Below are 26,871 nucleotides of genomic sequence, written 5' to 3' on the forward strand. Positions count from 1 at the left end.
ACTCTTAGAGGGATTTTGAGCTTCCACAGTAGTTATACATTTGTTACCGAGATTTCCCCACCAACGGGGGGTATTGTCTAGTTGATCCAACATATTTTCAGTTAAAAAAAACAAATTCATCATTTCTCTCCAGCGGGGACATGTTGTTGGCACCGGCATGCGTCAACCTCCCCCACCGGGCGCGTAGCATTCTCGCTCCTGTCGTAATGTAAAAAATAATAAATGGGCGCGTGATCGACTACCATGTGGCCAGCTCACCGCGGGCAACCACCTCGCGGCGCGACGCGTGCCACGGAGCGCGCGTACGTGTGCCTTGCTGCACTAAACAAAAGGGCCGTCCCATCGCCGCGCCCGTCCGCCGACCGAGACCGAGAAAGAGAGAGCGCGCACCAACCTCCGCCCCCGCCTCCATTCATTCGTGGAGAACCGATTCGATTCCCGGCCGACTCGCCGTCACTTTCCCGGTGGTGCCCGCGACAGCGAGGAGGAGGAGGACGATGGTCGTAACTGTGGCAGCGACGGGGTCGGACACGGCCGAGCCGCTGCACTCCACCACCTTCGCCTCCCGCTACGTCCGCGACCAGCTCCCCCGGTCAGTCCCTCCCCTCCTCCACACACACCACGCCAGCACGCCTCGCGGTAACCGGCAGAGGCCACCCACTACCCCACCACCACCACCACTCCACCACTCCACTACAAGGCACCAGCGCACACACCGTCGGTGTGACACCACCACCACTGCCAGCCCACCCCATCTTTTCTCCCATCCATTCCCGGACTCCCCCACCACACTGCAGTAGTCGCCGGCGGCCATCATGGTGATCTCGAACGCGAGCTCCAGCGCCGGGGAGGCCGTCTACTCCACCTTCTCCTCGCGCTACGTGCGGGAGGAGCTGCCGCGGTGACCACCCACCCACCCATCCATGCGAGCAGCACACACACACCGGCGGGCCGGCCGAGACCTCGCCCACCCCGATCTGACGGATGTCGGTTGCTGATTCCGTCGATGGCGTGACTGCAGGTACCGGATGCCTTCGGGGTCGATCCCCAAGGAGGCGGCGTACCAGATCATCAGCGACGAGCTGATGCTGGACGGGAACCCGCGGCTGAACCTGGCGTCCTTCGTCACCACCTGGATGGAGCCCGAGTGCGGCAAGCTCATGATGGACTCCGTCAACAAGAACTACGTCGACATGGACGAGTACCCAGTCACCACCGAGCTCCAGGTCCGTACGTCCGGGATGGACACCCCAGATCGATCCCACACTCTCCTTTTATTTATTTGCTTTTCCCTGCCATTTCGGGGCAAGGGGACAATCCCCAACACATTTAGTATACGTACCATTTAGTAGCAGCAAATCTCCTAAAAATACAAGGGTCCGAGATCCCAGCACCCGTGCGGTTTTGCTTGGTACCGCTCTGTTTCTGCTCTCCTTCTATTCTACCTCCGCCGGCTCTCCGGCGAGCCGGAGCGGGGCGGGGCGGAGGAGAGAGCAAACGGGATGCCTTGGTTGGCATACTGAATTTCGACCCCACAAGATAAACTACTGTAGTTGTGCATGGACATGGTAATCCATATCCTGAACAGGAAAACATGTCCATCAGGCTTCTTGAGAATTGGCTAATCCAGAATCGGAATAGGAGAACGTATCCATCAGGCTTCTTAAGAGCTGAAGACAACCACCTGATGCTAGCCAGCCACCGGTGCATAGTAGTTTGGTGTGGTTCATTTACTAACTGTTCGTGACCCCATTGGCCCATCCACCGTCTTGAAAACATAGTTTGCTTCAGTAACGGGAAAGTGATGGCTCCATATGGTTGAACCTTCAACTGGTTGTCACATGGATGCTTTTGGTCAGCTGGTCTGGGCCGCTACACATTTATTTAGCAAATAGTTTCACCTGGTTTCAGGTCACAGCCGCAACGGTCTGGCTCAATCTGCAAGTAGTATACTTTAAGAAATCTTCCTGTTTTAGGCATCAGCTGGTGGGAATTTGGTAATAGTGACTATTTTCTATGCTGTTTGTAAGAACACACAATGCAGACAACATTGTAATGTGATTTCTGGTGGGCAGCATGCCAGTTAATTGCAAGCAGACTACGCAGAACCTGTTACAAACCCCTTGGAGCAGAGCCTCTTGATCCACGTATCTCCTGTAAATCAGCACAATACGCTTATCATCATGTACTGTTGTTGTTGGATTTTAACAACCAACATTCCTATATCTGTAATGCATGGACAAGCTGTTGATTTTAAGCACTACATGCATTTGCTTATCACTTGTTTAAAATTTCGCAGAACCGTTGTGTAAACATGATAGCTCACTTGTTCAATGCACCGATCGGTGAGGATGAGACTGCTATCGGAGTCTCAACAGTGGGCTCCTCGGAAGCAATAATGCTTGCGGGCCTGGCTTTCAAGCGGAAGTGGGCAAACAAAATGAAGGAGCAGGGGAAGCCATGCGACAAACCTAACATTGTTACTGGTGCAAATGTTCAGGTATTTTTTGTTGTTGTTTATCTGTGAAGTAAAATCTTTTAAACTTTACCACTGTGTGTATGTGCCTCTTGTAACCTCTCATGTGCTCGTAGGTTTGCTGGGAGAAATTTGCTAGATATTTTGAAGTGGAACTGAAGGAGGTCAAGTTAACTGAAGGGTACTATGTCATGGATCCTAAGAAGGCTGTTGAAATGGTGGATGAGAACACTATATGTGTTGCAGCCATCCTGGGATCTACTCTCACCGGAGAGTACGAAGATGTGAAGCTGTTGAATGACCTTCTTGTGGCAAAGAACAAGGAAACAGGGTATGTTTTTTGTATGCTGTCAATTGTATTTAGTCATCATAGTGATGGACAAATTTCATTGAAATTGTGCAGAAAGTAGTCATCATAGTGATGGATAACATAGTTTGACATATGTCTTCTTACCATCATACACATAATGCAGGTGGGATGTGCCGATCCATGTTGATGCTGCCAGTGGAGGATTCATCGCTCCTTTTCTCCAGCCTGAGCTTGAATGGGACTTCAGGCTGCCATTGGTGAAGAGCATCAACGTTAGTGGGCACAAGTATGGCCTTGTGTACCCTGGTGTTGGATGGGTCATCTGGCGGAGCAAAGCCGATCTGCCCGACGAACTCATCTTCCACATAAACTATCTGGGAACAGATCAGCCCACATTCACACTGAACTTCTCCAAAGGTCAGTAGTATATTGTTCTCTAGTTCAGCTTCAGCATGATCTCTCTGCGATGTTACAACAACTTAGGTGTTTACTGTGTGATTTCTGTGCAGGTGCTAGCCAGATCATTGCACAATACTATCAGCTGATCCGCCTCGGTTTCGAGGTATGCATCGTCAGCTAGCCTTCAGCATGATTCCCTCACTCATTTGCAAAATGCAGAGAGTTTGCTGTTTGACTGACATCTTTCTTCACACACCTCACAGGGGTACAAGCACATCATGGAGAACTGCAAGCTGAACGCGGCGGTGCTCAAGGAGGGCATCGACGCGACGGGGCGGTTCGACGTGCTGTCCAAGGCGGACGGCGTGCCGCTGGTGGCCATCAGGCTCAAGGACAGCACCAACTTCAGCGTGTTCGACATCTCGGAGAACCTGAGGCGGTTCGGGTGGATCGTGCCGGCCTACACCATGCCGGCGGACGCGGAGCACGTGGCCGTCCTCCGCATCGTCATCCGGGAGGACTTCAACCGGAGCCTCGCGCAGCGGCTCCTCACCGACATCAACAAGATCGTGGGCGAGCTGGACGCGCACGCCGTCCACGCCATCAAGCTGTCCACCGCCGCCGCCGCCGAGGGCGCGTCCAAGAGCACCGTGGACGCCGTCACCGAGGCCTTCAAGGGCCTGGCCGGGAACAAGAAGGCCGGAGTCTGCTGAAGGCCGGCCGGGGGCGTGCTTGCTTGCTGAGACGCCTGGTGCATTCTTTCATCACGTGTCTATGTTGTATTATCTTGCATTGTGTAATTATTGTGGAGGGGTGCATATGTGAACTGTCAGGACCTGCCTCCTCCGTATTTTGTACTGCGTACGTACGCGGATTGCACTCTCCCTTTCGGCCCTGCTGGCGATTGGTTCTGCACAGGACACCTCTCCACCGAGGTCACTATGTATCTGTCGTTTGCTTTAGCTGTTTGTCGGAACGTTACGTGCTTGCTGTATCCTTTGATGCGTTTCTCTTCTTCTTTTTTTCTTTTTGTGGAAAGGAACGCAATGTATTCCATTATATAGTGCTGCCGGACACCTCGCCAGCAACAACATTCAGTACAAAGCCTGCGAGCTGTCCCAACCAGGTTTTACAAGTTCCAGCTCCTAAAAGTTGGCGCCATGCGCATCTACATAATGATGTGCAACTGAATTACAAGCCCGGGGGCAAGAAACAACATAGCGAAAGCTACACACAACTGAAATTTTATATCCCAAAAAATAGCTCCTAAAGCAGCCAGATCAGTGTCTTCAGTGGACAAAGCCCCAACCTCCAGTGTTGGATCTCTTTTGAAAAGCACCATATGTATTATTGGCCTTCAAGAATCCTGAAGGCGGTCGGTAGCTGCAGACTGTTGCTTTAGTTTCTTCTCTTCCTTCTTCACCTTGGAAAAATTCAAAACATGATAATTAATTGAGGAACAGCTAGATTTCATCAGAGGTATTGACAACATCTACCTAGTCATTATCGATCATGAGGTCCAACTCCCAGATGCCAACGTCCTACTTACATTCCTAGCCATTATCGATCCCTCAAAAAGAAAATATCTCCATTCCTAGTCATTATCGACCCCCTCCGCCGGCAGCGGCGCAAGTCCCAGCCGGCGACCATGGCGGCAGCAGCAGGAGCGGCGCCTCTCCTCGGCGAACTCCCGGATGCCATCGTCCTCTGGGAGATCTTGGTCCGCCTGGACCCCAAGTCCATCCTCCGCTGCCGCGCCGTCCGCCGCGGCTGGCGCAGCGCCACCTCCACCCGCGGCTTCCTCCTCGCCCACCACGCCCGCCAGCCAGCCCTCTCCATCTTCTCCCACTGTAAGTACATCGGCAGCGACAGGAAGCAAGACATCCTCCTCCTCGACCACCAGGCCGCCCAGCTCCACACCGTCGTCCGGTTTGACCATCCCTACCAACTGGAGGGCTGCTGCGACGGCCTCCTCCTCCTCTCAACCAGGCATAGCATTTTGAATGCCTCTCGCGCCGGCCTCTCCGTCTGCAACCCCACCACGCGTGAGATGGCCTCCCCCGGGCTACTGCTGGACTTCAACATCTTGGGGATGTACCCGCACCGCCCTACCGGCGAGTACCGGCTGCTACTGCAAGGGAGGAAGCACGAGACGACGCAGTGGGACACACCTAGCGACCGAACTGGCTTCTATGTCCTTGCGCTCGGCTCCCACCAGCCACCGAGGCACGTCGGGTGCGGCTCCGAGACCAAGCTAGTGTCGGCGATCTTTGAATCCGGTGTACCTGTCCGGCTGCGTGATTGCCTGCACTGGTACCGAGTGTTTTATCGCAACCTATCGGAGGAGGACACTAGAAGCAAACTGGTAGTATTTGACACCATAGCCGAGTCGTTTCGTCAGATGCGTGCTCCACTTGTTCCCACCAAGTCATGCATCTTTGAGATGGATGACACGCTTGGCATCTATACCTGTAACAGCATGACCACCGGCCAAGTTGTCGACATATGGGTGCTACACAACTACGAAAGTGAGGCTTGGGACTTGAAGTACCGGGTTCGATTGCCGATCGCACAAATCAGGGGGAGGCCTGAAGGTCCTGCTGGTGGTTGGTTTCTGGACGTTGCTTCGGGTGATGGTAACGCGCTCTTGCTGGTCTGTTTTGGTCGTTCCATGTTTTACATTGACACTGATGGCAAACTGGTTGCTACCTTACGAAGCTGCCATTCCTGGGATCAACGGCTGAAGCAAACTCTTGTTCCTCATGATTTCTTCGCGGCACTCGAAGGTTATGCTGTGAATGGTTCCCCTTTCATCCCTTCCATCTGATGGTTGTTGAGTGAGGTGGTGCTTCTTAACGTCCTGGTTTTCCTATCCTCATGAGCTGCAGTGTCTATGAGTTGGATCAAGTATGAGCATCATGATTTCTTCGTTTTGTGTTGAACTGTTGATGTATAAAATGTTGTGATCAGAAGTGAGTGTTATGTGGTTGCATTGAACCTATGCTTGTTTCGATACCCTTTCCTTTCGGGATGAAGTGAGTGCTGCTTGTGTTGATGCTAAAATTACCAAGCCATTTTGCTCTCCGTTTTAAGTATTTTATTCCATTTATATATAGTGGTCTTCTCAGTACTCAATTTTTTGCAGTCTATATATGCCTTGTACCTCTTTCTTGAACCGAAGAACTGATCTTACCTCTTGATCTAGTGGTCTTCTTAATACTCATTTTTTTAGTGTGTTTCCTGTTTGCACCCTTTTGTTGTAGCTGACAATGAGAATTGGCAGATTTTCATCTTGGCTGACTTGCAAGCTGCACCTGACTTCTAGGATACCTTGGAGCACTGCTAGTTAAATCGAATGCTTCCATATTGCATCATAATAGTCAACTTGCCAATGAGGTGTCATGGTATAATTCTGTTTTCTCCATGCATCTATTGCATCTGGTTAGGTAGGTCTTATGGAGACTAAAGCTCGCCACTATAGCGAGAATTGGACATGATTATATCTGCCTCCTTCCAGGAGTTGTAGTAGTATTTTTTTTAGGTCTTTTTTTGGGTGGGGAGTTGTGGTAGTATTCTTCTAGAGAAGACTGAAACAGCACTAAACAGCTGGGTCCGTCCACTCGCATCTGCAAGTACTAGAGAAATTGGTTCCGTGAAGCAGCACAGCAGTTTTCCGACAACAGTTCTTGTCGCTGGCCGTCCTTTCATAATCATCCAGCTTCTCTCCAGCTACACCATTAATGTCCCATATTCTCAACTGACCATGCAACAAATGTTCTAAGTCGCCAATAAATCTCGTTTCAACTTTGGGGATAGTGAGCCTTTGATAAATAATTGTTTCTGTTTGAGACTTTTTACGGTGCATCGTACTACCCAATATAGTGGGTAGTATTTAGTTAATCCAATGGTCAATATGGATCGATCAAATTTTCGTTTTAGGATATATTGGTAATTCTCTGTTAGGGTTATATTAGTTCTTTCATAATCCCATCGTATCCATGCCGCTCGATTCGTCCGCCACTATCGATGCCACGCGAACCCAAAATCTCCTGGCAGTTCACTGGCATAAAGACATCGGTGCACTCTGCGAACCCCCTCGCGTGGAGGCACGAGCGGGTCTGCAGCCCACTTCACCGTGGTTCCCTCGGGCCGCGGGCCGCGGCGACGAGGTCGTGGCGGCGTGGTTCGAGTACCAGGCGCGGCCCCGGGCTCGTAGGCAAGAGCGTCAGGCTCCTCCTGTCGAAGGGGCTCGCAGGCAAGAGCGTCAGGCCCCTCCTATCGAAGGTGCTCGTCGTCCCAGAGGCGTCCGGTGCGGACTCGCCGGAGAATCAGAAGTGTGCAAGGAGACCGACGTGGAGGACCTACTGTACCGCATTCCCATCTTTGATCCCGTCCTCCCGGAGCTCTCCTCGCTGTTGTCTCTGGAGGAAGCGACGACGTCCGTCGCGTCGTGCCGCGATGAGGACGACGACATCATGGAGAACCCAACACCAAGCCAAGTGCAACGCCGTCTCTGGCGCCCGTTCAGCCTTGGAAGCTTTGGTCCGACAGATGATGAGCTCATGGAGTTCGCCGCCGACATGTAGGCCCTTCTTGGCCGGCCGGGCAAGGACGACGGCAACGAGGAGGAACCGTTTTGCATGGAGGCATTGGGCGTCATCGAGCCGATGGACGTAGAAGACGGCGGGCGAGTTAAGCTGGAGATCGATGCCATGCGAGCGTGCGGCCTCCAACAGAGCCCAAGGTTTCCGGCGATACATGCTCGAGATCGATTTCGACCTTAGGCAACACCGGACTACAACACGGCAAGCAGCCGTGCAAGTGCCGACGTTCAGTTCCTCCGAGGAGCCTCACGCTCAATCTAATAGGTGGCCATTAAGAGACCTGCCTGCGTGAACCTGGCTTTTTCCGATTGATAAACAGTAAACTACCCAAAATACCCCTAACTACTCAATATACTACTGAAAATCTGTTGTAGTATTGGCTCATCTCAGCCATCCAACCACATAAAATGAACGGCTTAAATAAACCTGATGTACCGTAAAAGGTCTCTTCTGTTTACCCTCTGGTCGTTTGTCTTGTGAATTTTTCTGTGCCTTGACTTGTTTTGTGCAAGCAAGAAACAGTTTGACTCTAGGTTAGATCACCTGTGGTGGAAGTGGAATTACAGTTTGCTGTCTTAATTAGAACATGGTATCAACCTAATGCTCCATCAGCTGCCTTTTATATGAGTGTACACCTGTTCTTCCCTTGTATTACCTACTTAGCAATGCAGCCTGCTACTTGTTTTTTGGATTACAAAATGTTGAATCACTTCTTTCCCCTCTGTAAATGTTGGCTCAGGCAGTCTTTTTCAGCATACCTTTTTTCCGGCTCTAGAAGGTTATGCTGTGAACGTTTCGCCTTTGATCTGACGGCTGTTGTGAGTTCCTTTCTCTTTTTGGCCAGTTTTTGTATCCTCATCCTGCTGCAATATCTTTAAATTGGAACAAGTATGAGCCTGCTGGCCACTATTTTTTTTGCATTGATGCATACAAGTTATGATCAGAGGCTCTGACAATGTGGTTGCATGAAATCTATGCTTTTGTTGGTACCTTTTTTGGGCTGAAGTGACTACTGTGTGTGTTGATGCTAAAATCTTTTGCTCTGCTTTTGAAATTATTTGCCAACTAATCTGCATCGTGTGTCTATTTTATTTGGCTCAGGAATTGACTTTGCTTTTATTTATTTATCTAGTGGTCTTCTTACTACTCGCTTGTTAGCAATTTATTTGTCTCATGTCCCCCTTCCATGAACTGAAGAATTGACTTACCTTGGTATCTAGTGGTCTTCTTAATAGTCAATATTTAGTGTCTTCCCTGTTTCTACCCTCTGTTGTAGCCGGCCGCAGATAGCTAGAGCGCCTCCTCGAGGCCAAGCCAGCAGGCGTCTTTCTGGCGGCGCTAGGACTCGATGGCCCACTGGAGCGTCGCCTCCGGTGCGATCTGGTACTCTGCCTCGGCCTCCTCTTCCTCTTGCTTCATCGTCGTCGGCTGCGGCAGAGGTCGGGCCTCGACCTGGACGGCACACTTCGTGCTCCGTGGCGAACCAGACATCCCAGTTCGGGGAGTCTGCCGCGTATGCTGGCTCGCGGCGTGCTCTGGCGTGAGGAGAGCACACCACTTGCGGATCTCCTCTGCACGGGCCCGCTCGGACTGTGGCACGACCGGCACCAGAATGCGGTGGGGGCCGAGGTGCCAGCCGTGGGGAAGATTCACGTTCGGCTACAACAATGGGACATGGTACTCCCAATGGTACTGCACGGTGCACCTAGATGTACAGTCGATCACGTGGCCGGCGAGCCCCCCTCCCCCCGGCACCAACGTGAACTTGGCCGGGCCGCGCGACGAGCTTGCCTCAGGGTCGTGCTTGGCCTTGGCCTTGCCCTTGTTGAAGAAGCCGTCCATGGCGACTAGGGTTTCTGTCGACCGGCGATGAGGCACACGTGGCCCAATGTGGCGGGAGTGGGGAAGGAGAAGTGTATAGGGTCCGCCTCTCGCACGCTAGCAATTTAAAATGACGCGGACTCTCAAGGGTTCCGGCCGCTGCCATGCGGGCCCGATCAAGGTGGGCCGGTCGCATTGAATACAACCGCGTTGGTCGTTGGACGGCCGACACGCGAGCCCAAGGCCGACACCGAGAGGACGCGCAGGTCTCGTGTCCGTGTGGATGCAAATTTAGAACGAAAATGCGTCCAGACGGACAGCGAGCGGACGTGATTTGGAGTTGCGTCCGTGCGTTGGGCCGACGTTCCACTCCGTTTGTGGTAGTACAAGTTAGCATCGAACACACTCTCCAAGGCCTCTACGACAACCTTAGATTAGCTGGAGGTTGGGGAGAATAAATTCAGTGAAATGACAGATCTGTGCACTCATGCACCCCATGATTTTTGTCCCTTGGATGTGGAAATGATGGACAAGACTGAGATACATACGAGTACATTTTGCAAAATGAACCTTATATTTAATCAAATGCAACATGTACTCCATTTCTCACTGAGGTTTCATTACGATGTTTTGACTTTGATGAAATATGAGGTCTTATTGCAAATGTGTTAGACTATCAAGATGGATTGTTGTTTGCGCTTGTCGTAACATCCGAGGTCCATTTTAGAAATGTGCCAACAACACATCTTTGGACCAATTCAAACCACTGAAATAATTTTGAAGTTAAGTAAAAAATAATTGTCGAATGCCACTAAAATAATTGAACAAATTTGATTAAAAATAATAAAATAAGATATTTGACTCTTTGTGGATTTGTTGTAAAAATTATTTTGACAACATTTCATTTAGAAGATAAAAAACGTTGATGGGTCACATTAGATAGATTACAAAATGCATGGATAATAATGAGATAACAGGAATCCGAAATACTCCACCACCTGGCCACATATGCTGAGCTCGAGCCACCTGATTGGTAAAGCCAATTCCTCCACATAGCAGAGGCGTTGGAAAATGACTTAGCCGCTAAGCGACGTGTCTTAAAAATGACGTGAGTAAAACGATCATACACGCATGGAACTACTAATTCCTAGGCTGGAGAATATCATTTTTTTTAATGAAAATCTAAGAATATCTATGTCCCATACCAGCATGCAAATATATGCAGAGCTTGGGCGTTGGAGTTGATCTCTGGGCGGCACATCCGGTGACAATTTCCGGCTCTATGCTTCACCTACAACGGAGCTCTCGGGGTTGCATGCACAGCACAGGTGATGCTACCAGCTCTACATCTGCTGCCTGTTCCGTTGCCACTGCCGCCGGAGCAAGCCGTAGTGGACGCCGACGGTTCTTGCCTCCCGAAGCTCCACAGCCTCTTGAACATGCCCGGAGACTTGGACTCGTCGCGCCACCATCCTTGACTTGACCCCGGAATATCAATCACCAGCACCGCTGCCGTTGCAAGGGCGGAGCGGCCTCTCCATCAGAGGCCACGGTCACCGCGCCGAGCGTGGCCTGGTCTGAAACCCCGAGCATCAGCACACTCGCCGGCAGGTTCCCGGCGTAATTCGCGGGCTCCTGCGGTGTGGGAGGGAGACTCGTCGATGTAAGCGCGTCGGGAAGCTTGCCGACGACGGTGACCCGGCAGAGCGGGCAGGTGGGGCGGGACGCCAGCCACGCGCTGATGCACCCGGCGTGGAACCCGTGGCCGCAGCAGGGCAGGAACCTCGCCTGCTCCCCGTCCTGGAGCCCGGCCAGGCACACCGCGCACTCCAGCACCCCGACGTGGTCCTCCGTGCGGTACACCGTGACCGGCAGCGAGCCCAGCAGCTCCGTGCCGACGCCCCTCGGCGCGGGCACCTCGGCGACGCTGGTGCTGAAGTAGTAGCGGAGGAAGCTGAGCGGGAAGGCGACGAAGATGAGGAACAGCACGAGGATGGCCGCCGCGATGAGTATGCCGTGGAACGGGTCCATGACATGCGTGTGGCTCGGTGAGTGAAGATGCGGTCCGTTCCATCCCCAGGTCACTCGTATATGTATGCATTCGGATGCGGACGCGGACGCGGAGGGAGGGAGCGCCGTCGACATGGATGGATGAAAGAAGCTGGAACCGGCGCGCGCATGACGACGGGTCAACAGTCCGAGTGGAGCAATCCGTATGCGTGACGACGGGTCAACAGTCCAGGGAGCTCACGTGCGAATCCGCAGGTTTTTACCATACGTCGCCCTCTCCATAGGAGGTCCTCACTCGTCCAAGTTTCCAAGCTGCAACTGGCGTATGGCGTATGATTCATTCAGAATTGTGACCAGTCCACTCGTCTTGAGGAAGACGCCGGAGATCCCCGCTCCCGTGTTGCAAAACTTGCAGCCTCAGATTCCAGCATGACCCCTAAATCGTCCACAAACGGTCCGGATGCTACAAGTCATCCAAAACAGCCCGTATTTATCCGCAAATCAGTTCGGGTATCAGTTTTTCTATAAACCGAAAACAACCCAGGGGCTTTGCGGGAGTCCGGATACCCGTCACATAGGACTCCAACATCCCCGACCAATCCAAAATAAAGGTGGAGACTGCGATTGGAGCGGCCTGCACTGTTTTCGCCCCCTCCCCCCCCCCCCCCCCCCCCCCTTCTCCCTCTCCGCCACCGTCCCACCGCTCTCCACCCCAATTCCCACCCTTTTCACCGCCGCCACATGGACCCCTAGAAGAAGCTACCAGAGACGACAGAGGTGGAGGATCGGAAATAGGTGGCCACCCGAAAGATCAACTCGGCGACACGGCAAACACACCGCCTCAAAGCGAAGGCAAGGACGGGTCGGCCCGCAAAACGAACGGCGGCGGGCGAGGCAGGCGGGGCCTGGGACGGGGAATATACCAAGCAAAAGCTCAACACTTTGGCATCAATAGCGGTGATGCCTGCTAGTGTTACGCCTCTCCTGGGGGCACTGCCGCGATTCTTCCCTTCCTCCCCTTGCTTGTGCTCCAAGTGAAAATCCATGTCCACTTAGTTGGACTATGCGGTGCTGGCGCATTGTGTTGTTACCCTCTCAAGGAAGCCATCGACCTCTTTGCAGTCCCGTTTGGGAGGATGATCCAATCTCACCTCTCCAACAAAGGCAGCCCGAGGCCAGGTAGTGTTTCAGCACAAGTGAGTCTCTAACTTTGTAAGCCAATAAAGTGTCACTAAAATAATTCAAAAGGTTAAAAGGTGATTGTCTTGGAATGCCAATGAAATGGCTGAGCAGATTTGAATAGCCAAATATCAGATACATGACTGACTCCTTTTCGAGCTTTTTCAAAAAAATTACCTTGAAAACATCTTTGTTCTTTAAAAAACACGGACCGGGCCCATCAGATATATTTGAAAATACATGGAAATTCAGACAAAGGAATCCAAAATACTAGAAAGATGCATAGCCGCACATGCTGAGGTGGAGCCACCTGATAGGCGAAGTTGTTAAAAATAAAATTTGCTGCTAGATGGTGCGTCCCGGGAAGGGCTCTAGCTAGGAAGACCAGAAAAACAATTCTAATATCCCGTGCATGTATCCTTCGTCTGTGGTTGTTTTAAGATTCATGCTACTTTTTCTACTACTGTTTATAGATTTACTTTTTCTTGTTTCAAAGCATTAAATTGTGTTTTTTTTTCTTCTCGTTTCAAAGTGTACCTTAATGTTTCATTGTGTGTCGTCGTCTATCAGCAAACCAGATCTAATATAAGTGCATTTTTTTATTGGTTCGTAATGAAACATGATGATACATGTTGAAACAAGAGAAAAACAACCGAACCAAACATTTTGAAATGAGATATATTTTAACAACAAACCAAAAAAAATAGCACAAATCTCAAAGCAACCGTGGATTCATGCATGGGATATCCTTGCACGTACAGTAGAATAATCATTCTCATAGGAAGACCTACAAGACCAGCAAGTAAACGATCACACACGTATGGACTATGGAGCTGGTGACTCTCAGTCTGAGGAATGACTTTTACTCCTCATTTTCAGCTGGATTGATTGCTATCGAAGAACATCAACCTCATCGTAGCGATCTGAGTACTAATAATCTTTAAAAGAATGTCTATGTGGCTATGTCCTATACCTACATATATAGCAGCTTAGGCACTGGATCGAGCTGATCTCTGCTACGTAGCACCGATACGCCAGGAAAGTGCCGTATCGCCGTTCCGGACGGCTCCGATACGCCGATACGGCCGATACGGCTTGGATACGCGTATCAAAGAAGTATCCCGTTTTTTTATTTAAAAGAAAAGAAAAAGAATGCTGATACACGCCTGGGACACGGCGAGCGACAGAGCGCAGCCCCGAGCAGCCGAGCGAGCCCAATAGCCCACGACCACCTAAACCTAATCTCTCTTTGGCACTCTGTTCGACTGCATGAGGAAGGGCTCGAGGGCGACTCGCCGCCGCCTCCGCCGCCTGGAATCGCCTCTCCTCCTCGAGTCTTGCCTGCTTGATGTATGCTTGCCTGCTTGCTGGATTCTTGCTTGGCTGTGCTTGCCGGCGTCCGTAGTACTAGTACACCGAGAGAAATAGCTGCACAAAGGAGGCTATCACTTCTATCTATTGCTGCTTGTTGATGTTTGTTGGATAAAATTGCTTGCTGATGTTGCTGCTTGTTGATGTATTTTCTATTTTGCGTACACCATGAGGAGTTGAGGACCTGGATCATTCAAGACAAAAGAAAAGAGGCTTGGAGGCAATCAGGCAACTAATGGAGTCGAGGACATTTTGTTATGTTGGTTTTATTACATGTCACTTTTATTAATTATATTATTTATATATACTCGACGTGTCGCATATTGCTGTTTCTAGAAATTGCCGTATCCCGTATCGCCGTATCGGTGTCGCCGTAGGATCTCTGGCCGGTGGCAATTCCTGGTGGCGGCTCAACGCCACACCCGTCATCTCGGGGTTGCACAGGTGATGCTAATGCGCCGCTCTACGTCTGCCGTTCCGCTGCCGCCGGCGCAGGGCGTAGTGGACCCCGACGGCCCTTGCCTCCCGAAGCTCCACAGCCTCTTCACCGACCTCAGCCCGGCCACTCCCGGAGACTTGGACGCGTCGCGCGGGGCCGCTGCCACCATCATTGACTCCGGAACGTCGATCACCAGCACTCCCTCGGTGGCCGCGGTCACCGCACCGAGCGTGGTCTGGTCTGTAACCCCGAGCAGCACACTCGCCGGCAGCGGCAGGTTCGCTGCGTAGTTCGCCGGCTCCGGAGGTACGGGAGGGAGACTCGTGGACGTCGAAGCCTCTGGGTCGGGCTTGCCGACGACGGTGACCCGGCAGAGCGGGCAGGTGGTGTGGGACGCCAGCCACCTGTCGACGCACCCCGCGTGGAACCCGTGGCCGCACCCGGGCAGGAACCTCGCCTCCTCCCCGTCCTCGAGCCCGGCCAGGCACACCGCGCAGTCCACCAATCCGATTCCGACGTCGTCCGCGGCGCGGTACACCGTGACCTGCAGCGACCGCAGCAGCTCCGGGTCGACGCCCTTGGCAGGCGGGGCCGCCGTCCGGGCGCTCCGCGCGCGCGCCCGACGACGACCGCTGGGCGCGACGACGCCGGTGCTGAAGTAGCGGTGGTGGAGGAAGATGAGCGCGTGGGCGAACGTCATGCACAGCAGGAAGATGGCCGCCGAGGCGAGCACGCCGCCGGCCGACACGGCGGGCGCGGCCCAGCGCGACGACGACGAGTCCATGGCGGCCCTGCGGTCGGTGTCCAGATCTCGGTCGTTGATTAATACAGTACGTAGTTCCGTGTGGCCTGGTGAGCGAAGATGCGCCCCATTCCATCTCCTGGTCGTATATAATGTAGGTATGCACGCGGAGGGAGTGTTGGAGTGAAAGAGGTCAACGACAACGACATTGACATGGATGGAGGAAGATGAAGCTCCATGGGTGGTGCTGACAGACGAGTGGACCAAGCCACAGAGGCGACTATTACCACACGTGACGTGACCCGGTCCTTCCTCCTCCAAGTTGCAAGAGTAATGCAAGTGGTCGTCCGATTCATTCCAACCCGCACCATCCTTCCTCTTGCACAAGGCAAAATGAAACGGGTTAGAAAACATTTCTAGCCTTGGTCGCATTTTATCGCATTACCTATTAAAGTTACACTAAAGCAGCATCAATTAATATGGATAGAAAGGGATACTATATTTTCATTTCAAGATATATACTACTCCCTCCGTCCATAATGTAAGACGTTTTTTGACACTATACACTAGTGTCAAAAAACGTCCTATATTATGGGACGGAGAGAGTAAATTATATGAAAGGAGTATTTGATCTTTTAGCTAGTCTCTCCGTCCCATAATTCTTATCATTGTTTTAGTTCAAATGTCTTTGGCACTGCCAAACCATCTCATCGGCCAGCTCTTCAATTCACTCGAATCCTGACACAATCATGTGCTGCACTCTTTGGGGTATCTGGCACTTGTTCTCTTTCTCTCCAATTCTAGTTAATGCTACTTTTCAATAGAATGGCACCAAAGTTGTTGAAGACAAATTTGGAGTTAACACAGTTTGGTGAAAAATTAACCACTTGTTTGAGAAATCATGGTTTACATCTGGGGCTCACCAATTATTTACTCTTCCTAAAAAACAAATCACACTCTAACCGTTCCATCTAGCTACATCTTCTAACTAGCCCTGTACTAAAAGACAACCAGAGAACTAGACTAACCACATTAGCTTCGCCCCAGCTACGATCGGTGTCAGGCAACATCTAATAATTCCTAATTTGTCAAAGGCGCCTTCTGCTCGTTGCTCTTCCCCAGCCCCGCGCCTTCCTTGTTTTTGCTGTTGTCCTCTTTCTTTTCATTGATGGAATGTAATGCGGCACATAGTCGCCTTGGGGATCTCGTCCGCCGGTCAAATCCTCTTATGCACACATATCCTGCAAGAGATCACGGCACAGTATGAAATACGATCACATGAGGAAAAAGCGTCACATATCGCATCGCAGCTTAATTTTTGGGTAGCGGGTGATTCACAAATGGTCTTTCAAAGCTAGTTTATTAGCAAATTTATACTGCCTCGCATCTCAGCTTCTTTACTTCTGCAAAGCAACTTTCATCCCCAAAACTGTCAGCGGGGCGCTGATTTCACTTGTGATTTTGCAGGATATTTGTTTTCTCACAATGGTCCATGTTAGGCATTTTATGAGAGCAAAAGCGTCCCTCCTTTTCAATATCCGAAGATCCTTAGCCCATCAGTGACAAATAAGCTAACGAAGAAGAGAAGAAAATGGCAAGCACTCTTTACCTTTCTTGTAGCAGTCTTCAATGTCTTGTCTTGTTTGACCTGAGATTGATTAGTACGCCAAAGTTAATATCACTCAACAGTAACAATTTCACACATTTACAGTTCACAATGATAAGCTACCTTTTGTGATAGAGTGTATTGATGAGCCAAAATATACAATGCATTTCCCCAGATCGTTGAGACACTCACTAGAGAAGTCTATTGGAAGACGGCTAGATGAGTCATCTGCAAAGACCTACAAAGGGGTTTAGTTGAAAAGTTAGTCTCTAGCCAATTTGGTCTAGAATTGTCAGAAATTAACAGCGTAAAATATGGCAGTCTGCGCACCTCATGATCCTGAAAGTAGGTACCGTTCAATGGGAAGTTTCCTCTGGATGCTGTTCGACAGGGTATCTGCTCATTCATGTATGCACCAATCGAAAATAAGGATAAAAGATTTACTCATATTGTAATATATGCTAGAGGGTTCATATCATATGTCCGATTTGGGTCAAATCTAAGCACTATAATTACATGGTGCAGGGCACAAAGAGACGCGCATAATTATAATCAAATTATTCCACATGACCATCATTATCAAGCGAGAATAGCTTAATGGTACAATAACAGTGAGAAAAATATTGCTCTCAGATAATGAGGGTTGTGGATGAGTTCATACAAATGACAAAAAAAAGCCCAACAAGAATTTATTAGAGTTGCAGTGAATTTCAAATTGTGCTAGATTTGTCTGGCCACGGGCTGGGAAAACGGTAGTTAGGCCGACGCTGGCCGGTTGATTTGTATATTCTCGGCTTTTAGTATGAGATGGTTGATGCACGGAAGTGACGAAACTCAATAATTTGAACTCACTGCACCTTCTGTTTTAGTTTCTTAGAGATGTCGACAATTGAATGTACCTGACTTTTCTATTAATAAAGTACAGGTGGATGGTGACACAAACAGAACGAAAATTGGTTAACTATAGATTCCAACTTGGATAACTTTTGGTTACTGCCATCAAAAGTTAACGAAATCATATATACTACTCCCTCCGTTCCTAAATATTTGTCTTTTTAGAGATTTCAAATGGACTACCACATACGGATGTATATAGACATATTTTAGAGTGTAGATTCACTCAATTTGCTCCGTATGTAGTCACTTGTTGAAATCTCTAGAAAGACAAATATTTAGGAACGGAGGGAGTATGATGTACTCCTTATCAACTTTGGAGAAATTAAGTATAATTTAGATCATTCCTAGCTACTTGTATCAACTTTGTTTCATGCATAGTTGTATACCTCAACGTTCCTAATCTATTGACTCTTGACTCTTCTTAATATTAACTCTGTTCCTTGAGAAAAATAATATTATTTTCTGCATCAAGTTTACATATATTTTACAAAAGTAAAGTACACTCTGAGCAAGTGATTACTCACCAGAATTGTGCCTTTCACCATGCAGTTCTCGACAGCACCAGGAGGAGGATTGTCAGGACAAGGATGAAGAACCAGGAGATACGGAGATGGATCTTCTGGAACTCGCTCTTCAAACTGGAAGACATATCAGTCAAATTATTAATCGACATCATTGTAATAGTAAAACATACTACCTCATAATTGTAGTACAAAGATAAGGCATCATGGCATACAACATACCTCTTCCAACAATGGATGATCGTCTGGGAGCACATACCTGTAATAACAAATATGCAATCTTAGTGGGGCACTGCTGATTTCTGAGGACAAAAGCTCAATATATCAGGAAAGTATATTATTACGTACGCAAGGTGCTCTGTCCTAAGACGCCCTATGTGTTTCATTTTCCTGCTTGTATGTTGTGAATTGCTCAATGCCAAATCTTTTCCATGATTTGGTGTCCAAGAGCAATTGCTCACCATAGGCTTGTTTGAACACAGATTTATTTCAACGTCGTAGTGTACTCCTGGCATAATATCTTCAATATCAACAAGATCATCTTCATTGGGATATTCTTGCTCATCAAGTGCTTCATATTCATATTCGGGACTTGGTGGCACCTCAATAATGGGCTCACAGCTGCGGGAGGGTTGTCTGCCAGCAGTCCTGCTTTCTTCGATTTGATGACTTGGCATGCAGCTACCATTTGACAACAGTCTTTCAGAAGTAACTATACTTGTTTTCTCTTCACCACCACGCACATGCTCCTCTGCAGGAGGAAGTAATGGTCTGATAACAAGCAAATGTTATTGTTCCGTGCTTCACTCTAAAATTAGTCCAAATCAATAAAATAAAAAATTCACCATGCAAATATCGTCTCTACAAGAAAGACACAAATCTTATATGAGTAATCATCTTTGTATATTGCACCTTCTAAAAGGTTTTACTTCACTAGTAATTTCCAATCCTTTGTTTAAGACATAGCACTTGAATATCAATAACAGTTAGCTACATAAACACCTATGTCACAGTACTACCTAGTTCAATGGCAGCTACTCAAATTTAAACAGCATCCACAAAAAAAAGGTAGACAAAACTTGGCATGGGAGGAGTCCGTAAAGAGAGATCTGAAGGACTGGAATATCACCAAAGAACTAGCCATGGACAGGGGTGCGAGTTAGTTAGCTACCCACATGGCAGAACCATGAGTTGGTTTCAAGATCTTATGGATTTCAGCTCTAGCCTACCCCAACTTGATTGGGACTAAAGGCTTAGTTGTTGTGGTTGCAAGAGTTCACTACGTACCATAATAACAATATCTCGGTGTGTTGCTGAAATAAGCTCTAAATAAGTTTGCAACATGTGAACATACCTGGTAAGTTTACTTTTGTAGTACCTGCAGTCCCCACGGAATGGGCAAGCATTGCAATTTGGATCTACTTTTGTGCAAATTACCTGCATAATGGAAGCATCCACCATAAAACATTTGTAGCTAAACCATCATAAATTTTATTAATCACTTTTGTGGATAGCAAATACCTTTCCGAAAGTTATCATGAGACAGTGTAATTCATACCTATTATTTTACATATTCGTCAGATGTGTCTACTAAAATTCTAAAAGTTACATAAAGAATGTTGATACATTTCAAATGATCAGGACTTACAATTTTTCTTTGTCAATAGTACATAGTCGAGGCCATAAGTAACTCTGCACATCCTGCATGAGTGGATATCTTCAAGAAAGGAAAGTAGGCATAAGAACAGGGTTGTCAACCATAGTTAGTTATTCACATATTCAGGTGCAAAAAATCTTACAGGTCAACCGAATGAAACTCCTCAGAACAGCATTGCAGTTCAACCCATTGTAGCCTTGTGACTATGCGAGCTACGTTGACATCAACCTGAAAGGAGTGGAGTGTGATCACAGCTTTGATTTAAAATGCATTCACCTGACACAATTTGATTTGTTTTTAAGAAACAAAAAGTAACTTACTGGGAATGCTTTATGCTCCAGTGACAAAAGACGTATGCAGTCGACACTTTTAGCTCCAAGTCCATTTATGCTGAGTAGGTATTTTCTAATGCCCAGAAAAAAACAATATGAGTGATATAATTCCACTGAGCATGCAGATTTTATGTAGCTCTGAACAAATATTAGTTTTGCTTATTTTATCCAGCCTGCTAGCAGTTCCCTACCACAAGTACCATGATATTCCTCCAATCTACTTATTATAAAGTTTCTGAGAGTAAATTGCTGCATGGTTATATTTATTTATAAATGCAAGAAAATTGAACATCTAAAAATAGGGACAATATCGTTATGTAGCTATTTCTTGATAGTTCAGCACCATTAAAACAAAGAACACTAAAATGGTGATGTAACTAACTGCAGCATATGTTTTGTAAAATATATGGCCATACTTTGCGCTTTCTCGTGGTAGACATCTAAGCCAATCCAGGTCAAAGCTTCCATGATCTTTCTTTATGCGCGTGAGAAATGCCTGTAGAAGGTCAAATAATACTTTCAGCTATTGCATAAAATGCAGAAAACAAGAATTGAAGAAATATGTTACTAGTGGTGAGAATATGAATATTAGTTGAATAATAAAATGATGGTTCACTCAAAACTACTATTAAAAAAATGCTATACAAGTAGTGCTTGTGTGAATCGGACAATATGTTACTAGTGATGGGAATATGAATATTAGTTAAATAATAAAATGATGTTTCACTCAAAACTGCTGTTAAGAAAATACTATACAAGTAGTGATTGCGTGAATCAGACAATACATTAATTGCATTGAGAATAATAAAGAGTTCCAATGTAGCTGACATTTGATATTTCAATCATTTTATTGTTAGCCGAGCCGAAAATTTCAATATTCCAAAATAGATGTTGCAGAACAACAAACAACTTGGTAATCAAACAGATTACTGACTAATTGCTAGTAATGACAACGAACTTTGTAAATTAAACGCATGGAATTTCTTCTAGGAACGCTACAAAATATATGAAAGTCTGCTTACATAGATTTTGTCACTCCCTCCGATCCAAAGGAAGTGTTGCAGTTTTGAACTAAGGTTAGTCCAACCTTAGTTCGAAACTGCGACAGTGATTATGGATCGGAAGGAGTACAAAAGATGAGAACATTCATCTTTTTCAGGAGGAAGGTATTTAGAAACACATTCTTGGTACAGAAATGTTGGGGCCGTATTATAGAGTTAAGTAACAGACTGACAGTGTATCTCGTAATCACATACCTGTATCCGCAATGCGAGAAGGTAATGTTGTCCCCTGCCTGCAATGCACTTTGCAACGTCAACAAATGAGGCCTTCTGTACAGCTTCCCAATTTACTTTGTCAGTTATTCTAGTTTTGCTTCCGTTATCATATCCTTTTCCATATGCTTCCTTGCGTAACTTATCCCAGTGAGCAGTATCTTCCACCCGCAGTGTGGCTATGAACTTTCTTAAGGTTTTTTCAGTGCATATTGGTTTTTCAGATTTATCCTTGACTAAGTTCAAAAGATCATCCTTCTCCCAAGTAGAGATGTCTTTCTCTTTTATAATAGCTAGGAACTTCTCCATGATTGTTTTGTACTCTTGACCATAGCTTCCTTTTACCTCCTCACCATAACCAACTTCCTCGCAATCAATGGGATTGGTAAAAACTGAATTGGTAGAATCACCAGCATCAGGTGCTTTAGTCAAATTCAAGTTTTCTTTGACATAAACTGTTGACGGAGGTACATATGAACATTCTTCAGCATTACCCTTCCTCTTATTCATAGGAAATTTTGCTGCCAGGATCATAAAAGCATTGCTGTGTGTTTATACAAAAACAATTAGTAATCAAAAGTGCATATGATGTTCAAAAAATGAATATCAGTGCCCGCACAAGCATGCAAGCAGATCATATTCTCTACTATATTACCTTGATAAATGGTCAGCAACATTTTGCGTAAGGAAAGTACCAACCACAGAATCAATTACCGATCCTCCCCATCGAGAATATTCTCTGAGACCTGACACAAAAGCAGTTCAGAACTTAGAATCCAGTGTGAAATAGTGTATTTCATATAAGCAGAGGGTCGTAAAACTTATTTGATCCATCATCCACATGTTTACTGTGGATGCAAGGGCTATACTGCACATTATATATCACGAAATATTCATTTCCAACTGTTTTTTTTTTGGAACTCAGTACTAATTAACAACAGGCACAACATTGTTCAAAGTCCTACTCTTTCGCCTGCATGAGAAAAAAACTGGAACCAAGTGCCACTATCAAATCATATACCTAATGTCAGATTATTTTTGTTTCTCCATTGAACTACCTGATGTACATCATGCGCTAGCAAAGTATGGTCAGAAGGAATTCACCTGCACTCACTTAAACTATTTTTATTGTGATTTAAAGAAAACGGATAGGGGGGGGGGGGGGATATAACGGTTGCATCTGAGTAAATAAATCATATAATATGTGGAATGAAAAAGTCAATGGAAGAATTTATTTTTCTTGTTTATAGACTAAAAAATTATCAATAAAATGTGTTTCTCCACAGAAGGCATCTGGCGAGTAACGATTGTCCTGACTCACCTGATATTTCTGTAAGAGTTTTCAAAACTTCCAAGTTTTTTATTTTTGTCAGAAAAGCTTCAGGTTTTATCAAAGGCAATGCTATGCTTCTTACTTTTCATGTATTTATTTTCCACTTTGGCATGGAAGTGCATTTCACGTAATATGTCATCTTCTTTTCCTTATTGCACGCTGCAGAAATGAAGACAGAGAGAAGAGAATGAGCCAGGATCATTACCGAATAAATCCTTTACGGTCGCAATAAACGAATCCACAAGCTTTTTATAATCCCGCCGAGTTTCAGCCCATCCAGGCCCGCTGCCGATATCAACCCCTTCGAAACTTTCACTGTCAATCTCTTCCCACTTGGTCAGGACGCCACACACTCGCAATGTCTCAACATCGAGGCCTAGCACCTTGGGCCGCACTTGATTCGAGTGATTTCCATGGGGACCCAAACCGCCAAATGGGACCAAAGCAGAGCATGATGCATCAGTCGGAGCAGCATTCTGGTAAGGAACGACAGCCCAGTCACCACTTGCTTTCTTTTTCTTTGTCTTCGTCCCACTTGAAATATTGTTAACCTCTGCAAGGAGCCTCAGATTGGCCATCAGCTTGGCCCTGCCGAAAATCCCCGTAATGACTTCCAGATCGAAGTCTAACTTGCGCTTCGATAGCTTATTATCAGTGCCATCTCCAACAGATCCAGCGCCGCCGTCCTTTGTTTTCGCCGGTGTCTTGTGAGGCTTGGCCGGCGTGGTGCGGGCGGGCTTGGGGTGTTTATCCTTCATCACCTTCAGCCGAGGCACCCCCTTGGTGGACTTCTTTCTTGGCCTCCAATGTGTGCTCTCCTCTTTCTCCGGGGTGGGGATGATGATAGGAGTCGCAGCAGCAGCGCTAGGAGCGGAACCAGGCCCTGGCGGCGCAATCTCGTCGGAGGAATCGGAGGTCTGCACGGTGGATGCGCAGCCATCAGTGGCGCCGGGTACAGATCGAGGCTGTTCCCCAATGGGGGACCTGAGGTAGATGAAGCCGTGCTTATCAAACACCCCCAGGTCAGCCGACGCGGGGGCAGGCGCGGCGGAGCAAGAGGAGGCGACATCCATGGAGGAATCGAACGGCGGCCGCCGCCCATTGTCGGGGGTCGCCGGCGGCATGAGCAATCCAGGCCCTGGTCCAGCAGAGACAATGAAATCAGAAATTCGCAGAGATTGGCGGCGTTTCCTACCCCCAGACCTCAGATTCGATGAAGAAGAAGGGATTAGGCAGCATGCACTCACCAAGATCTGGTCTTGCCTCCATCGTTGCCGGCGGGGCGGGGCGGGCGGCGGCTCCGCTCTTGCGGCGCAGGCAGCAGCAGGGACAATGGGATATCCGCTTTGCTAGAAAATCTCCTAAATAAACAAAGAGTTTATAACTGAAAATCTTACCTTCTGTTAGAATCCTACTAGGATTCTTCTCGTGAAAAGAATAATTTTTGAGACTCTGCTACTGCGGTCCCACAATACAAAACCTTAGGAATACACATTTTTTCATCAACCGAACTTTTCATATTCTTTCAAAAATAGATATCTGGCGAACATCTGATTTACAGATCCTCCAATTATACCTGGGCATATGTCGGGCCGGGACGGGCCAAAAAAAACCCGGTGCTGAAAACCCAAGCCCGAGCCTGGCCCGATCGTTAGCCCTAATAAATCGGGCCCAAGCTCGGCCTGAGCCCGAAAAAACCCGACACGGCCCGGTCGGCCCGACCTGACTACGGCTAAAATCTTCTTTTCTACAAGCCCGAGCCCAGCCCGGTCTACACGTCGGACTCAATCTTCAACGCCCGAGCCCGTCCCAATGGCATGATCAGGCCCGGCCCGGCATAGGATTTTCGGGTCAGGTCGTCTGGGCCAGTCTGCCCATGGCCAGGTATACTCCTAATGAACGACCTGCTGGCTTTTGAAACTTGTTTGCTACAATGCATGAATGCAACATATTCATGCACAACTCACCCACCTCATTAACTAGCACTTCAAGCTACAGTTGGGAGACCTGGGATGGAATCTCGGTTCTTTTTTTTTCTTTTTTACTAGGTGGCAGAATTGTCATATCCTTGCAATAGGCGAACCTAGGGACTTGAGATTTGATACAAGTATTTTGAATTCAGGGAGGGGGACTTGGGTAAGAAGAAGAAGTTACAGAGGTGGATACAAAGGAGGACGAAATCAATCGACTCAATGATGCCTAACCACACACTCTCTCTCTCTCTCTCTCTCTCTCTCTCTCTCGTGCACGTAATACACAACCGACTGGGCTCACTCACTTGCTTCAGACTCATACAGCCATCTTCCTTGGCCCACATCTCTATTCAAAGGTCTAGGGCTTCCCGCCTCCATCAGCCCGTGCCCTTCTGTTGAAGACGTACTTCTGTCAGTTCTGCAGATATCTTTGAAGTAGCGACGCTGGCATTAGCTCCTCTGCAGAACCAGCGTAGCCCCATTCTAGTACCAATGGAAAGCGGTGATGGACTGTATTATAGTCTTCACGAGTAACGTTGGTCGCTGGCAAGCCTGGCCACTTGATAAGCACTTGTAGTAATGAAGCATTCCCTTTCTTAACCAGCCTCCGGTCTAGAATCTCTTTAGGCACCACATCAATCATGTTCAACAATGGTGGTTCTGGCAAAGTAGTGTAGACAGGGGTGTGATCCGGCACATGTGTTTTTAGCTGAGACACATGGAAGACAGGATGCACACAACTTCCAGCACGTAACTCGAGTTTCTACATGACCAATCCTTTCTAAAAGCTTGTAAGGCCTAAAAAACATCATAACAAGTTTGGGATATGGTATGTTGACCACCGAATTTTGACCTTAAGGTTGCAGTTTCAAGAACATTGTATCTCCTACCACAAATTCCTTGGAAGTTATATTTTTATCAACATCTGACTTCATCTGAGTTTGTCAAGTGTTGGTGCAGAAATTTAGAATATTGTTTGGAAGGACGTGGATGTCTCCTGGGGGGGTAGGCGGTTTAAAAGCAATTACAATTTATGCTTGAATAAATATGGAATAAAAACAACATTTAATTTGTCAATCACAAAACTTAAATAAGCTAGGCTCAACTATGTGCACCAACAAATTATGCTAAACAAGATAAACAAATATGTGATAGCAAGATATGTAACTTGAAGCACGAAGGCTATCACAAAGTAAGTGCACAAATAAAGGGCTCGGGTAAGAGATAACTGAGGCACGCGGAGATGATGATGCATCCCGTAGTTGACACTCTTGCGGATGTTAAATCTGTTGAAGCGGTGTGGAGGCACAATGCTCTCCAAACACCACAATGGCTCACCGTATTCTCTGTTGGGAAACGTTGCATGGAAAACAAAAAAATTCTACACACATGCAAGATCTATCCATGGAGATGCATAGCAACGAGAGGGAAGAGTGTGTCTACGTACCCTCATAGACTGTAAGCGGAAGCATTTAGTAACGCGGTTGATGTAGTCGAACTTCTTCGCGATCCAACCGATCGAGTACCGAACGTACGACACCTCCGCGTTCAGCACACGTTCAGCTCGGTGACGTCCATGCCTTCTTGATTCAGCAATACGGCGAGGTAGTGGATGAGTTCCGGCAGCACGACGGTGTGGTGACGGTGATGTTGATGCTATCTCCGCAGGGCTTCGCCTAAGCACTACGAAAATATGATCGAGGGTGTAAACGGTGGAGGGGGCGCCGCACACGGCTAAGAGATTGTCATCGTTATGTGTGGCGCCCCCTTCCACATATATATAGGTGGGGAAGAGGGAGGCAGCCAGGAGGCGCCCCAAGTGGGGCCGAATCCCACTTGGGCTCCTGCCCCTAGCCGTGCCCCCCTTCCTTATATGGCGCCAGGGAGAAGGCAGGAGGGGAGCCCCCCCCTTTTTCCTTTCCCTCAT

General features: G+C 47.8%; 5 protein-coding genes and 1 pseudogene across 6 annotated transcripts; 3 read left to right on the plus strand and 3 right to left on the minus strand.

Annotated features, from left to right (window-relative positions):
• The first annotated feature begins 363 nt into the window (after positions 1-363).
• On the plus strand, positions 364-4,166 carry LOC109777187 (glutamate decarboxylase). Of its 2 annotated transcripts, none has more exons than XM_040403213.3 (7): positions 364-592; positions 1,022-1,226; positions 2,300-2,500; positions 2,593-2,807; positions 2,950-3,203; positions 3,296-3,348; positions 3,449-4,166. In XM_040403213.3, exons 1-7 carry the CDS (start codon positions 498-500, stop codon positions 3,896-3,898), a joined length of 1,473 nt encoding a protein of 490 aa, XP_040259147.1. In that variant the 5' UTR covers positions 364-497; the 3' UTR covers positions 3,899-4,166. The 2 variants fall into 2 exon arrangements, with proteins under 2 accessions (XP_040259147.1, XP_020191421.1); XM_020335832.4 differs by having other exon boundaries at positions 537-901.
• A 667-nt stretch (positions 4,167-4,833) lies between these two features.
• On the plus strand, positions 4,834-6,012 carry LOC141042595 (putative F-box protein At3g52320). The gene has a single exon (XM_073511435.1). The coding sequence runs from the start codon at positions 4,834-4,836 to the stop codon at positions 6,010-6,012; it is 1,179 nt and encodes a 392-aa protein (XP_073367536.1).
• Positions 6,013-7,211: 1,199 nt separating this feature from the next.
• Positions 7,212-8,064, plus strand: LOC109777185 (zinc finger protein CONSTANS-LIKE 6-like; annotated as a pseudogene).
• A 2,558-nt stretch (positions 8,065-10,622) lies between these two features.
• LOC109777188 (E3 ubiquitin-protein ligase EL5) lies at positions 10,623-11,692 on the minus strand. The gene has a single exon (XM_040403214.3). It carries the CDS (start codon positions 11,639-11,641, stop codon positions 11,108-11,110), a length of 534 nt encoding a protein of 177 aa, XP_040259148.1. The 5' UTR covers positions 11,642-11,692; the 3' UTR covers positions 10,623-11,107.
• Positions 11,693-14,468: 2,776 nt separating this feature from the next.
• Positions 14,469-15,813, minus strand: LOC109777184 (uncharacterized). The gene has a single exon (XM_020335828.4). The coding sequence runs from the start codon at positions 15,781-15,783 to the stop codon at positions 14,596-14,598; it is 1,188 nt and encodes a 395-aa protein (XP_020191417.2). The 5' UTR covers positions 15,784-15,813; the 3' UTR covers positions 14,469-14,595.
• A 336-nt stretch (positions 15,814-16,149) lies between these two features.
• LOC109777189 (DEMETER-like protein 2) lies at positions 16,150-24,354 on the minus strand. The gene is made up of 17 exons (XM_020335833.4): positions 24,219-24,354; positions 23,177-24,109; positions 22,294-22,384; positions 21,621-22,182; positions 20,781-20,860; positions 20,353-20,437; positions 20,175-20,260; positions 20,024-20,092; positions 19,897-19,933; positions 19,730-19,812; positions 18,724-19,146; positions 18,598-18,634; positions 18,379-18,492; positions 17,288-17,353; positions 17,081-17,195; positions 16,961-16,999; positions 16,150-16,592 (listed from the first exon to the last, which is right to left on the minus strand). The coding sequence occupies exons 1-17, from the start codon at positions 24,238-24,240 to the stop codon at positions 16,432-16,434; spliced, it is 3,003 nt and encodes a 1,000-aa protein (XP_020191422.1). The 5' UTR covers positions 24,241-24,354; the 3' UTR covers positions 16,150-16,431.
• Between the last annotated feature and the right edge of the window lie 2,517 nt (positions 24,355-26,871).

This window comes from Aegilops tauschii, chromosome 3 (assembly GCF_002575655.3).
Source record: "Aegilops tauschii subsp. strangulata cultivar AL8/78 chromosome 3, Aet v6.0, whole genome shotgun sequence".
Classification (NCBI taxonomy): Eukaryota; Viridiplantae; Streptophyta; class Magnoliopsida; order Poales; family Poaceae; genus Aegilops; species Aegilops tauschii.